This window comes from Poecilia mexicana, unplaced genomic scaffold (genome assembly GCF_051168715.1).
Source record: "Poecilia mexicana isolate PSO_F unplaced genomic scaffold, ASM5116871v1 scaffold_7, whole genome shotgun sequence".
NCBI lineage: Eukaryota > Metazoa > Chordata > Actinopteri > Cyprinodontiformes > Poeciliidae > Poecilia > Poecilia mexicana.
The window spans coordinates 25,453,150-25,468,157 of NW_028263376.1; the positions used below are offsets into that span (position 1 = coordinate 25,453,150).

Below are 15,008 nucleotides of genomic sequence, written 5' to 3' on the forward strand. Positions count from 1 at the left end.
ACACCTAACAAAGCAACTATCTACTCAGAGATGATAAAAAAAAAACTCTGCTGAGCCCAGAGTGCCTGTAATTTCACACTCTGAGTGGCAAAAATACAAGTATTTTAAAAAGTAAAAGTAGCAATGCAGCATTCAGGTATACTCTGCATTTTATGCAGTATTGGAAATGCTCCACATTACCACACATGCATCAGAGGATGTGTTTTGCAATTTTGATTATGGAAGAAACTAATAAGCTGTCAGGGTTTTAGCTTGAAAAGAAATAGGCCAGCATGATCTCTGGAAAACAGCCATCCACTGAAATAAGAACTTTTGAAAAAATACTCATCCCTCAACATTTTATATTGAAGCAATGAACACAATGTTTCAGATTTTTTTTTTTAGATCACATCACTTCAGCATCAGACATTTATTTACATTGTCACTGCTTTTTTAAGTAGTGAACATTTATCAATGACTCCACGTAGCAATGAATCCATTGCATTAATATTGTATTTTAAGTGACTTTTGAGTGTTTCATTTGTTTGTCTGTTGTACTCATTTAGATACATTTTTCACTTGACTGACGTTAAGAAATTCTTAATTTTCACCAAACTGAGACCCGGTCCACGCGGAGACGAGTTTAGGTGTAACTGCCAAAGTAACTCAGGCCGAGTATCCACACAGATTTGGCATCTTTACAGACCAGAATTGATCATGTTTGAAACCAGGTTCCAGAGTGGATACATTTTAGATTCACTCTGGATGTGGCTTTCATGAGAGCCACTTTTTTTTTTTAATGATGAAGTTGGTTAAAATAAAATAAAAAATCGACCTTCTTGTCTCTCTCTATTCTGCATTTGCCTCACTCTTACAAATAGCAAAAATGACATCACTCAGGCCAATCAGTGTTAAAGCACCACAGATTGGCCCGGCATAGCTGCTTCATCATTTTCTGTGGGGCTGCATCCTGTTTTGTGGATGCTAATTTTTTTCTTTATTGTTTATAAATGCTCGACTCCTTGTGAACCGGGCCTGACACTGTGTTGAATGTTGTCTCTTGCAGTAAGTCAACTGATGGACAGATGAAAGGACAGACAGTCAGCCAGAACTGAATATTAATATGATATTAAAAAGAGGTGATCAAGAAGACAGAAATTTGGAAAAGAAAGATTAGAATTTAGAGGAAAACAAGAACCTGCTAGTTTTTACTCTGTGTTTTTGGTTTATGTTCTTAGATTTGAAAACGTGTTTGTACTTCAATCATGGGATGAGCATCATGTCAGTAGGTACCTGTCTGCTGGCTGTCCAAAATTTTCTCTGGAAAAACTCCAACTTCATCTGGATGCCAACAGCTGAAAGAGATGCAAAACAATAAATTAAAGTTAAAATCACAAAAAAAGCATTAAGAACATAGTATGAATGCAATATAACATGCAAACCAAAAAAAGAAAAAAAAAAGTGCACAAACACTTGCTTCCTAACTTGGACCAAATGGACAAGTGGACTGCAAATTACCAATATGTTAGCACATTTTCCTGGATTTGGTCAAATTGTTATGTGTAAGTTCTTCATATGAGGTTAGTTATTACTATTGTTAGTTATAGTTTGTTGTGAAATATGACACATTGCTCAGATTTTGCTGCAAAAGAAGAGATACATTTGCAATAGGCAGAATCTATTACTTTCTCTGACAACGATTTATTTCAATAGCAGATTTGATAGAATAAATGGAAAAACCTTACTAAAATAAAAATAAAAATAAACAGGATTTAAAATGCAGTCATTCACTGAGATATACACAGTGAATATATATACACAGTATTTTAATCAGTATCGACTTGCTTAATGTATTGGCTATATGATGCCAACATTTATAATTTGAGAAACTTTACAGATACTTTGGAGATAAATTATTTCCATAAGCAGGGACGATCAATTTGTTATTTTGGTAAAATTGCTGTAGAAACAGCAATTGACACTCTCTCCACTCAGAGACAAAAATGAAAAGAGAAAACTAAGCAAATTAAAATAGATTGTTGCATTCACATGGATTGTCATCAGTGATCATCACAACAGTGATTTAATCTGTCCTATTTGAGTGGTCAGTATGGATAGAAGAATGCCGTTTGTGAAAATGACAGCAAGGTACTTGAAGTCCTTTCCTTAAGGCAAAGACTGAATTGCAACTAGAATTTTTCCCCCGTATATTCCAGTTAGCCAAGTTTTTAAAAAAAAAAGCTGACAATATTATTCATTACTGATTCCAACACAACCGAAGGTCTTCTACAAAAATAGCTTGACTGAATGCTGAACTCCCACCTTAATAACGAACACATGTAGCAACTTCTGAATGCATTCAATACTTTATGCATTCAGACGAACAAATAGAGTTCCAGTCTCTGGCAGACATGCTTTAAAAACCCTGAATGAAATTCAGATCTAGATAAAACCTGAAGGAGACTTTTACTTACATCAGAGAGGTAAATCCCTTCACAGCTTGTTACAGTATGTATGACATTTAAGGTTAAATAATCTTTGGGTGAAACAATCAACAGATCTATTTGCATTCTTCAGGCTGACCATTTCCAAAATAAAAAACAAGCTAAAAATGTGTTTTCACTTCCCAGTGTACCGACGACGTAATTGTGCAAATGTTTTCATGTGGTGTGGTGCTACTGTGACCCATTTTAGCTCTTGCCCATAGGAACAGGTGCAGATTATCCCATCCTAAGCTTTGCCAGATCCTTTGGGCAGCCCACCATCTCTACACCCACATGAAAAACCCGGGAGGAGAGGCTAATTTAAGATGCTGGGCAACAGGAATGGAAACAGGAGAGATGGAAAAAGGTAGAGCTTGATAAGAAGGACTACAGACACAGAGTCGTCAGACAGGAAAACGGTGAATTCTTGCAATCTATTCCACGTGGCATTTGAAGTGAAGAAACAGCACATTCATTAAGGAAATAAATTAATGGTTGGAGCATAAATCTACAACAGCAGCTTCAGGGCTTCGTTCTGTGCGATGGCGGTAATAATAACACTGATATTTAGAATGCACAGGGATGACAATTCAAAACAAAAGCTCAAATCCATTCCACTAAGACACGGACATGATTTTTGTTCCACGTATGAACATTTAATTTCCCTATGTATGATTGATTTAAGAACTTGAAAGTATTTAGGCGCTGAGCTGGGTTTATGAGCATAAAGATGAAGAGACAGAAAATCCATCCTAAATCCATCCCATCACCAATCTCCAATCAGTTCTGTCCCAGGCAGGGGGGATGACAACTGGTTTGCAGCCTACTGATTTAGGAATCTAGTAAGGATAGAATAAATGTACTACAGTACCGTACAAATGCTTTCAAACCCTTTGCACTTATTCACATTTTATTAGTTTAAAAGCAAATAGAGCAAACCATTTTAATAATTGTGAAATAAATTAATAAAATGTGATGGGTTTTTTTTGTACAACTCCCACCCCCTCTCCTGAAAAGTGTGGCTTGAATTTCTATTCAGCTCAACTGACTCAATACTTTGGATGACAGTCTACGGTCTTTTCTGCATGGAGTTTGCATGTTCTCCCTGTGCATACATATGCTCTCTCTGGGTACTTCGGCTTTCTCTCACAGTTCAAAAATAGAACTTTACGTCTTGCAGAACACACACAAAAGATTTGCACACATTTGTAATGGAAATGCAGCTATTGTCAGTCTATTCTCTATATGTTTATACACATTTTAAAACTACTGGAAAGATCATTGCTCAAGTCTAATATGTCCTCTTGTGTTCCATTTGTAAGTTATTTTTACAGATGGGGAAGGAAGCAAATAGTAGACCCACAACAAGCAGCAGAACAGAACAGGATGTTGTCAAACAGAAGGGCAAATACCCAGAAACCAGAGTGAGCTAGCAAGCATCAAAACAGCTTAATATCAACTAGGATTTGTGCAGTAACATCAGCCTAACAGTCAATCTCTTAATGAGCAATGAAAAGGAAAAAAAAAAGTAAAACAAAAATCCAAGAAAATTTATTGCAGCTTCCCAATGTCGAACTGTATGTGTACACCAACATGTGCATTTGTGCAAGCTGCGTTGCTGTGCTGAGGGCGTGTTCTGCCAGCCCCTCTGCCCACGGCTTATGCATAATATTATCAAAGCGTGCCACAGCAATAGGCATTGTGTATTTAAGTGCATGAGTATTTTTATTGCCTCGCTGCATTCCCGATCTAATTTTGTCTTGTTCAGTTCTTGCCAGAGTAACAGGAGGTGCAACATGGATGTTGGTGAATGTGTTTGTGCTATGATTTAGGAGGCACAGCTGTCCAGAGGGAGATGACACACCATCATATACACCAATGCAACTGGGGATAGAGGAGGAGGGGTGAGGGGTGACGAGTGAGCAAAACAGAGAGAAAGACAGACAGGGCCAAGTGCTGATTTGGTGTCAATAGAACAACAAATTCTAGTCATGAGAAATGGCAACGTACTAAGAACGGCAAACACTATGAACAAAATCATTCAGGAAGCCATGTGAGGATTTGGGAGATAGTAAGAGAGCAACAAAAGGAGAGATAGAGCAAGAGAGATAGACAAGAAGAGAGCGAGGGAGAGAGAGGAAGAGCTCCGAACTCGAGTGATTTCCAGACTGGCTGGCAGTGAGCTAGCGCTCTGATCTGCCTGCTCTGATGGGGTTTCATGCCCTCGCAGGCACTGCTGGGAAACCTGAGGGCAACGCTGGTTTCTCCCGCTTTTCTTTTTGCTCTCCAATTCCCACCCATTGACCAGACCAACCGAATGAGAGCCGGGACCAGACGACCTCAACCTCAATGACGACAAATGGATCCTACACCAGTGAGACTCACTACAATACCAAAAGGGAGCTAAAAGAACCCTGAACACAACACGGCCCAGAAACTGGCAGAAATGAGAGGTAGGATCTCCATCGCTGCTGTTTTGTGAGTGTAATTTCTATGTGGGTGTGCAAGGGTTATGAGGCATTAATCAGGATTTGTAACTTAAATTAAAAATTATAATCACTTTTCCACACTAACTGCTTCATATCAGGTCAGCATTGATTCTTTTTACACGTTGCAATTAGTGTGATATTGACAGTTGAGGTTATTCACAGTTGCAACTGTTATGGGTAACGTGGGCATGTCGTTACAGACTTCTTGTTATCGGCTTTATCATGAAGGGACACAACAGCAAAAAGCCAGTCCTTTGTATTGACCTCATTTCATAACTCCTGTTATACTGCCCATCTCGGATCATGCCATGTCTATATGTACACTTGAGAGTTTGTTTTTCAACTAATACACAATAAAAAGCCCTTGTAATTGCATTTCTTTATGTACATGCTATGAAGACCAAATCACCCAAATGACCTAAAAGATTCCCAGTCAACACAAGAAGCAAACTTCTTGTGTTGAACTTGACAGGAAATCTACAACGCTTGCTGGGGGAATTAAGAGAAATGTAAAAGTACCGGTACTTGTTTTGTAACATATTTCTTCAAGTTCAAAGAAGAGCTGTGGTTTCCGTGGCCCCGAGTGCTTCAAAGAGCAGACTGTGAAGTAAATAGGTGTCATTTAATCCATTCATTCCCAAGCTGGGGGTCACGACCCCAAGAGGGTGTTTAGATCATTTCTGGAGGCTGCTAAATGATTGTAGAAATGAATAAAAATTCATGCCACAATGAAATCACTTTTTTTTGACACTGAGGAGGGGTTTATATGTTATAGTGCTTGTGCAAGTGATTTTATATGCGAATTTAAAAGCATGTTTGCTGATAACCCACACACTCCGCTCACGCAGCAAATGAAAAAAAGAGACACAAACAAAGCAAACTTTGCCATTTATCAGAAGACCTGACCACGGATTATTCCAACTGAGTACACAGTTTTGAGGGGTCAGTAAAGGGTCACAAACAGAAACACGACCGCTGGGTTACAAATGAAATGGGTGTGAGAAGGAGAACTTGTTTCATAATGTGTGAGTAGAGAAAGTATTGACTTCTGAATAGCTTTACAGTGGTTTCATCAGAACGGACGAGTCAACGGCAATCTTGCCGGCCTATACAGAAAAAAAAACAGAGACAAATTTAAAGAATCACCATGAATTCCCACTTACAAAACATTTATTGGAATTAGTAAGAGGAAACATTTATCAAAATGATTTAGTAATTTGATAAATAATAATAAACATGGCACCATTTTTCTACCTATGCAACAGCTATGATGCAACTTATGAGCAAGCTACACTCATAGACTTGGGTCTGAGCTTCATTTCATTGAGCCTCCAGCTAGTCAAGCCAATGCTATAAATAATGCTGTTATGTTCCAGAAGGAATGGACATGTGAAGTTATCTCAAAGGGAATCAGACACCCAGTATGTGCTGCGTATAGATTTGTGTGTGGGTGAGGGGTTATGAAGCTTTGGTGAAGTTACCAGGGGTCACAGTATAAGGGGGCGGGAGGGGAGGTGTTATTGCTAAGAACTGGTGGTGCGCATTAGTTATAAGTTTAATTTAAAAACAAAATCATCTGGATAAAAGCAAAGTAAAGTAGGAATAAAATAAATGTGAGAGTGACCACGGACATGGGAAACTTTGAAACTATGGTAGTTAATTACGCATACCAGTACGTGGGAGCAATGAAATTGAAACCATAAATTAAATTCAAATTAGATAAAAGTAGTACGCACTCATGTGGCGTTGTAATGTCTCGTTCCTGTGTCTCCACAGTGATTTTGGTGTGTGCACTCCTCTCCTCCCTGCCTTTGTCACATGCCTGTCCAAAGGAGTGCAGCTGCAACAGCAACACTAAAGTGGTGGACTGTCGGGGTCGAGGCCTCTATGACATCCCTCGGAGACTACATCCAGACACACAGGAACTGTATCTTCAAGATAACCGTATCAGGGGACTAGGATCGGTGGCTTTCAGGGAAATACCTCTTGTCCGCATTCTCGATCTGTCTAATAACTCTATAACATCTATTTCACCAACTGCTCTGCAAGGTCTGAGGACTCTGCAGCGCCTCAGTCTGGCATACAACGGCATCAGAGACCTTGACAAACGGCTGCTTGGGCCTATTCGCTCACTTTCCCATCTTGACCTCTCACACAACAGGTTAAGTATAGATGCTTGAAACTGTCACACCATCACGAGCATCATTGGAAAACTAAAGAATAAAAAGGAAAAGCAATTGCAATAATTTAACCTAAATAAAATTTTACCTACATTTTATTTAGGTTATTTAGATTACATTAGGTTTTAGTGACTAAAAACCTACACAATTCACACTACGTGAAATAATTACACATGTCTTCAAGAGGAATTTCAAGATCATTGAGAATAATAAGAGATTCAAGTGTCTGGAAATTAATCTTTTAAAGCCTTTTTCAAACATGTAAGACAAAAGGAACAGAGGTCTTTCAAACTCTGGGAATATTTTTGAACATGAAATGATTTGAAATGCAAGCCTTTGCAATAAAAAGCATCATTCACACTTGATTCTAGATACATAATAAAAAGCCGCACAAGGTGCAACAGTTAGCCAGAGAGCTTGCAAAGCTAAATGTGGCAAGAGATGTGCAGCACAGTCTTTTCAATAGAGAAAAAGTATAAAAATAAACAATAACACCATTGTGACAAGAGGTAGAAATATTTATATTAAGGGATTTTTTTTTAACTTACACAATTTGAGGTAACAGTGAAATATGAGAACAAGAGTCAACTTTGAGTTCAACATTAATTTCAATTTATCAGAGATTACCACAAAAGCTTCCTTTAATCTGATTCTCTTACTATGTCTCTTTTGTTAGTCTGTGGGGTTTGCCGGGAGCCATGGGAGACAGTCTGAAAAACCTCAGCTACCTGGGCTTAGCAAACAACAGACTAACAAGACTGGATCGCTCGCTGTTGGACACCATGACCCACCTGGACAGCATAACGCTACGAAACAACCCCTGGAGGTGTGACTGCCAGCTTATTGGCCTCAAACTCTGGCTGGAGACCTACCTCTTTAAAGGTTAGACCATTAGGAATTTTGTTCACACAGGAATCCAGATTAACAGGGAGATATCTGCCACAGGTTTAATGTTCTTATATCACAAGTTTCCTATGATGGAATTTCTGTGAAATCAAGTCAAATTTTTAATATGGCACTTCTGTCCTCCCTCGTTTTGTTACTGATCCTCACATTGAGTGGCTATAGCAAAAATCCACAGCAAATGTCTGAAAGGCAGCGAAAGAATGACTTTTATCAGTGTCTCAGCTGCTGAGGGCGTTTCCCCAGGTGGTTTGACCTCTAGACACTGAGGAGTATATTTTATTCTGATCCATCTTTTTACACAAAGATATTCCAGCAACGGTTGGGTAGAAACAACATGCAAACATGGAGAAATGCAACTTCTCTTACCTGGAAATATACAAAATATGTATTATAAGTTATGTTCTGTTATTGTAGATCATTCTCTTCTGCTCCCTTTGAATCTTGCTTTTATCAGTGGGCTACAGTGAAAAGCACAAACTAGAGATTTGTTTTTTACCCTTTTTTGTTACGTGTAGCATGCTAATAATACATTTACTAGCAAGTTTTATGTAATAATGCTTTAAGTCAATATAATATTTACAGCTGAATGCTCCTCGTTTAGGTTCTTCATGCATGAAGGAGAATCTCCAGTAAATTCTCTGGTTTGTTAAGTCAGATAAAGCACATATCAGCAACCCGTATAATTTCCCATGCTAGACCAAACGCAGCAGGCATTGGATAACAAAATTACCACTCTGCAGTGAAGCCAAGGCATTCATGGAGTTAGATAGTCCGCCTACATGTCCATGATACTCTGACATAAATGTTTTCTTGCGAGATGAAAATTCTAATTAGTGCAAAACAACACAATGGACCCAGATTTAAGTAAGCATGCAGACACAAAGCTAGTGGATAATTAAGTTGACAGAATTGGAAGTGTGTGCCAAAGGATACTGGATTTGAAAAGAAACTAGAGGCTAACTGATGAACTCCTGATTTGATTCCTTTTGTGGAAGAACCAATTTCTTTGGATCTTGTGATCCAGAAGAGAGAACTCTTTAGATGTCACATATTTAACATGCTTCTTAACACAGAGGAAGTTGGTCTTCAACATAAATTCTACAATCATCATTAAAGGGAAATTGTGTGACATTTCCTGAGTAGAAATGACAACTTAACACAATCTTTCACGCTTTTATTTTGATTTTCTTCACCTGTTTCTCCTTACTCTCAAGGTGGAGTTGTGGATGAAGTTCTTTGCACTCAACCAGAAGAAAAGAAGGACAAAGACTTGCAAAAAATTCCTTATCAGCTGTTCCATGCCTGTATGTCCACAAGCTACCATTACCTGTTTGCCAACATACACCACCTAGAGTCTGAGAAGCTACTGAGAGGCCACGTCCATGGCAACCATGCCCATCCCTCCAGCCACTCTCTCCATGTCCCCATGGCGATAGGTGAGGGTTTTGGTGTTGGAGGTGGAGCGGGAGCAGGAGGAGGAGGGGCAGGAGGCATGGCAGAGTGTGAAACTAAGCAGAAGCATCGACCTGTCAACCTGCGCCATGCCATTGCCACAGTGATCATCACAGGTGTAGTGTGTGGGATTGTGTGTCTGATGATGCTGGCTGCAGCAGTGTATGGATGTGCCTATGCGGCAATCATGGCCAAATATCAGCGAGAGTTGAAGAAGAATGAGGAGCTGGCTGCAGCACAGGGGGCCGATCATGCTACTGCAGATGAAAAGGAACCACTGGAAAATGCTATTGCCTAAGAGGTGGTAAAGTTTTCCCTGGACTCTAAGCCTCTTCCCTTTAACCTAATTATCTCTGGATGCCATGTTTGGGTTTGTGTGCAAAGAGTGAGAATTTTGTTTTTAAATTTTTGCATAAATGTACCTAACATTTGAGACTCGGGTAGCTACATTTCACAGGTATTTGACTATGCACTGATAAGAAGACTATCTTCCACTTTAAGCAGATTTCAGAAGCTGAATTCAACAATATACATTTTGTTTTATCTAAAAAAAAAAGAAAAAGAAAAAAAAGCATATCAATGACAGAAGAAATCAAATATATATTTATAAGTGTGTACTTGTAGGTATTTGTAATGTAACAATTTGGTATTTTTAGAAAGAATTATAGATTTTATCTGTTTTTTTGTTACTGCTAATCATTTTGAGTTTGTTTTTGACTCATAGTGAACCATATTAGGCAGCTGTTGTCAGTCATGTCCTCATCTATTTGTATCAGTGATGTGCATTTAAAAAAAAAAAAGATGAGCCTGTGACTTAACTTGTGCTTGAGAGAGTGTGTGTGTGTCTTTGTACATGTGTTTACAGAAAGATGTGTCAGATTACAGAAAATTTTAAGTGTCTGTGCCTAGCAATGCTAAAAAGGTTTTGTGAAGGAAATATATTTTTGAAAGGATACTTTCCTGTCAAAATGGGGAATTCGTTGAAGCAATAATGAAACAAACTAAAATGAAAAGAACTTAGACTCAGCCTTTATGTATGTATTTTATGGGTTCATAGATCAAAATAATAAAAAAAAGAACGCTGCACAAATGACGTTTACACATGCAAGTACAATTTTTCCAATCAGTCTTGTTTGTAACATATTACTAGTTACACAATGTTAAACATTTCCTTCAGTATGTAGTAAATATAATATAGGAAAACATCGTTCCTGATTACTTTATGAACACTGGCTATCAATTTCAAAAGGTCTGTGTCCGCAAGAGTGAAAAGGAACTATAATAGACTGAGATTTTGTGCAAAGAAATCCAAGAACTTCCAGATAGTATTCATTGTAGTCTGGTAGGATGTTGTCATGGTACAGTAACCTTGAGTTCACAGTGTGTAAAAATTTATATTGAAAGTTTTTTATATGACTATTATGGTTGTATTAACATTATCAACATCTTTGATTTATTGACATTTTCATGCTAATAAATACACAAGTAAAATTAAGAATAAACACTAAGGAGTAATTTTAACGTAGGTATGTTTATTGTATAAAATATGACAAAGTTTAATTATTTTTGCATTTTATGAAGTTACATTGGGAATAAAACTACCTGATATTAGCTGGTTGATTAGTCTGGCTGTTCACTCAGGCATTTATCCTGTTAAAAAAAAAAAAAAATCCCACAATGTAGTTTCAAAGCAGAACTGTTAAAAAAGGTTAGCTGAAATCTTTGAAAAGGTTCTCTGAAGTTATTGATGGTATTTGTTCTTTTACCTTTAGTAGAAATATAACGATAGCAGGCAAACAAGCAAGCACATTATCTGTTTAAGCTTACTTCAGCTGCTTAAAACAACTCAAACTGAACTGTTAAGGTAAAGTAACTTTATTTATACAGTACATTTTCATCAACAAGGCAATTCAAAATGCATTGTTAGTGAATATTAGCAGTCTGCAATTTCACAGTAATTGGTGGCATCCATTAGTGTCCATGTTCTTTACAGCCAGAATGTTTTTTAATTACGTACACTGCACATATAGGGAATTTCAAACTATAAAAATGTCATAGTATAATTTCTTTTAAGTTTTTAAAATGTAATTGTTTAAATCATTGGGGTAGCTCGACACTGGTAGGCCCATGCTACTTTTGTTGAAATGCCTGCTTTGTGTGATGCAAAAATATTCCAAATTATTATTATTATTTTTACTTTTCCCACAAATAACGCAACATCCTTTTGAGTTTAACTGTAACAGACAAATCTATAGCACACATTCATATGCATTAAATTAAGACATTATTATAGGTCATTAATCTAACAAGAGAAACATGTTAGAAAACAATATAAGTTCGATTTTCTTTACTTGCATCTAGTGTGTTTTGTGCATACTGACTTGTTCAGAGAGAAGATTCATGTAATTAACAGCATTTTAACTCACTGTGTGTTCACTCGGCGTAGTAGAACAGCACATTGAGGTACACAGATGCCATCGGTGTTCATGCCTGACCTGAGTCGTACGGTTCTGTGTATTTCACGGTAGCGGCTTCGCTGCACGTGGCCTGGGATGTGACCACAAACACTGACGCACACACAAACTGACATGCTGGCGTAAACGGGTATGTACGCACACGCACGGCGACATTGTTACTCCAGTGATGTCTGCAGGGCCAGTGGCATGTGACGTCACTGGCCTGTCCTGTTAAGTTAGCGTGTTGGCGTATTTACAAGTCTGCAGCTCAGTGGAGCGCAGGGCAGTGAAAACTGGCCCTAACCGGCTTATGCTAAATTTGCATTCTAGCCTACATCTCGCCCCCATATCTGATACTCTTATATAAAATCATCCTTACAGACATACACAGATAGGACAAGCGTGATCATCATTACTGCACATCAGCACCCACTGCAACAATAGGATCCTCCTAAATTCTTCTGACTGATTAGTCATTTGTTTTGCTGCTCAGAAGGATTTCAGTAAATGCTATTATGCTGAATGAACAGCGATGAAATGAGCAGGGTCAAATTATTCTGTGGGTTGGTGCAAACCGTGGGCTGCCTGTGCATCACTGTGCTCAAACCCTATTGCATAGTCATGCACAAACACATACTGGGTGTGTATGCAGTGGCACTACACAGACTCTCCCATCGTTGTCCTTCTGCTCCAGTGGTTTCCCCCAGGCAAAGACTACCCACAATGCACTGCTTTCAAGTCAACGTATCCAGGCACCGTGAAATAATTTTCTCTTTCTCTGCCCTTTTCCTTCTTCTCTTATTTTATCTTTGAATTTCATAAAGATCATCCTCCTCTTTCGTTCCATCGTCATGTCTTTCCACTTTTAAGATACATTCCTGCAGTTCTACTTGACCTCAGAGGTTAACCGCGTACATACAGATATCATTTGAAGATGCATTACGGATACAAGTCAAAATTAATCCTGTGTTCTGATACCTTCCCTATGGCTTGAGCAATAAAAAGTATAACAAATTCAAATGTGTAAGTGATTGTAAGTTTCAGATTTTCCAATTTGAATTTTTTTTTTGAAGCATAGGATTTTAACCTCCACATGCAATTGTGAAAGAAAATAATTTAGATGTCATCTAAACTATTAGAAATAATCTAAATTATTTTGTGATCCTGATCACAAAATAATTTAGATTATTTCATAAACAACAAACTAAGGATGGCGGAGGCGATGAAATGCAAACAACTTATTACTTATCATTAAAACTGCACATACCTTATTATTTGTAATTACAATTTACCTAATTCGACACTTGAGACAGCAACATGCTGTGAATGTGGAGGCTCACCTGCAATCCAGACTTACCTGCCTCACGTTTAGATTTCTCTTGAATACAGAATTTTAAACGTGGCGAGAAACAATTTTTATTCTCTCTTCATAACTACTTTGCTACTTTCAAGATATTTACAGATCTCACCATCTTCTCTGAAAATACTCAGCCTTACAGCACAAAGAAAAGAGAGTTTACAATACCTCTTGGAATAATTTTATGACAATCTCTGTAGAAGAGTTTAGGAATATTATTGAGCTAAGAAGCAAGAAGTCTTTAAAAAAAACAACTTTATGCTGTTCTGTTATTGATATGGATAGTGTATCTTTAGAAATTCCTTTGTTTGTCTTGCGAGTTACTCCAGTCTGATTTTTTTTTTTTTTTGCTCTAAGCCTCAGTTTTTATTACTTATAAATTAGATTTTATAAAAGTGAACTACAACTGGTGCACAAAACGTATTTCAGAGAGGCTGTTTTTTTAATTAAGGTAATTATTTAGGTATATTCAGCTGAATACTTCAATTTATTTGCTTTGTCTTACATGAAACAAATGCACAACCCTGACAAATGGACATTCACTTAAATATAATTGTGGGTGTATCCATGGCATTTGAGACATATCTCAACCTTTTGTTGCCTACATAAAATACAAATAAATCACTAAAGGCCCAAAAATGATATGATATTCAGACCAGAGATGAATCACTATGAACCTATGTGAACCTCTAACTCTAATCATAGTTACTGAGTTGACATTCTGAATTAACTTGTGGCTGGCATACAAGATTAACACAAACACCAGATATACATATTTTACATATAAAATATTTAGATATTTTATGCATGTTGGTGCATGCTTTTGTGTGCTACTGTGCTCTGCACTGTGCAGTGCACTACAACGGATGCAATTGGACACATGAAAACACACGGAAAGCCAGAACATGTGGGCTGCAAGTGTTTCAGAGGAAAATAAGCAGGGGGGAGGACAACTGTAGAGCAGGAATATAAAGCACAGCAGTGTGAAGAAGAGAATACCGCAGTCTCTGTCAGCGTTGAAGAGTGTTTGTGTAAGAGAGACAGAGAGAAAGAAGCACTTGAATTTCCACTTACCAGCAGCTATGGGGGATTTCCTCTCATCCAGAAGCTGAATGGCAGTACTGGCCAATACAACGCTCCTGTTTTCTGAACCTAAACCACACACAAGAGGAACAGATATCAGAACAGAAAAAAAGAAAACTGATTGACTAAAAGGTGATTGGAGAGCCATAAATTTAACATATATTTAACAGACTGTCGTTGCTACAGCTACCACATTCCTTGGAGGAAGGGTGCATCTAAGGCAAGTCAGGCAAGTAAATAAGAGGCTTTCAGATCACTTGTAATAGCTGGCACTAATGGAAAGCCTGAGGGTGAGAACATGTTCTTCCTTTGGCGGACATAAAAGTTTTTTTAGTAAAACTGTTAAATTGAATATGCGTGAGATGTTTGCGTATTAGTGCATCCATTTATAAAACTGTGGTTTCTGGGCTATTCTCTACGGAAAGAAGCGAGCCTCTCCCTAGCATATCTTATTTCAGCCATCAGCAATCAGTCTGGTCCAAATGCAAACAGAGCAGAATTAATAAACGAGGAAAGGCAAACACAGATAAAAGCCAGAGAAAATAATGAAACCAGGATAAACATGTAAAAAAAAAATAAAAAAAAATCACAGAGAAATGCCAAAGTTAGTGTTGTGTGATGAA

The 15,008-nt window shown here is 37.8% G+C and overlaps 2 protein-coding genes across 2 annotated transcripts in view; one reads left to right on the forward strand and one right to left on the reverse strand.

Moving 5' to 3' along the window:
* cacna2d3a (calcium voltage-gated channel auxiliary subunit alpha2delta 3a) overlaps nucleotides 1-15,008 on the reverse strand; it is a 46,999-nt gene that overhangs the window by 6,180 nt on the left and 25,811 nt on the right. The window contains exons 17-18 of the mRNA XM_088007536.1: nucleotides 14,377-14,454; nucleotides 1,273-1,334 (exon numbers count right to left, since the gene is read on the reverse strand). Of these exons, the coding sequence (XP_087863662.1) occupies nucleotides 1,273-1,334; nucleotides 14,377-14,454 (140 nt within the window). The remainder of the gene's footprint in view (nucleotides 1-1,272; nucleotides 1,335-14,376; nucleotides 14,455-15,008) is intronic.
* lrtm1 (leucine rich repeat transmembrane protein 1) lies at nucleotides 4,373-11,109 on the forward strand. The gene is made up of 4 exons (XM_015012436.2): nucleotides 4,373-4,915; nucleotides 6,728-7,112; nucleotides 7,808-8,013; nucleotides 9,252-11,109. The coding sequence occupies exons 1-4, from the start codon at nucleotides 4,909-4,911 to the stop codon at nucleotides 9,785-9,787; spliced, it is 1,134 nt and encodes a 377-aa protein (XP_014867922.2). The 5' UTR covers nucleotides 4,373-4,908; the 3' UTR covers nucleotides 9,788-11,109.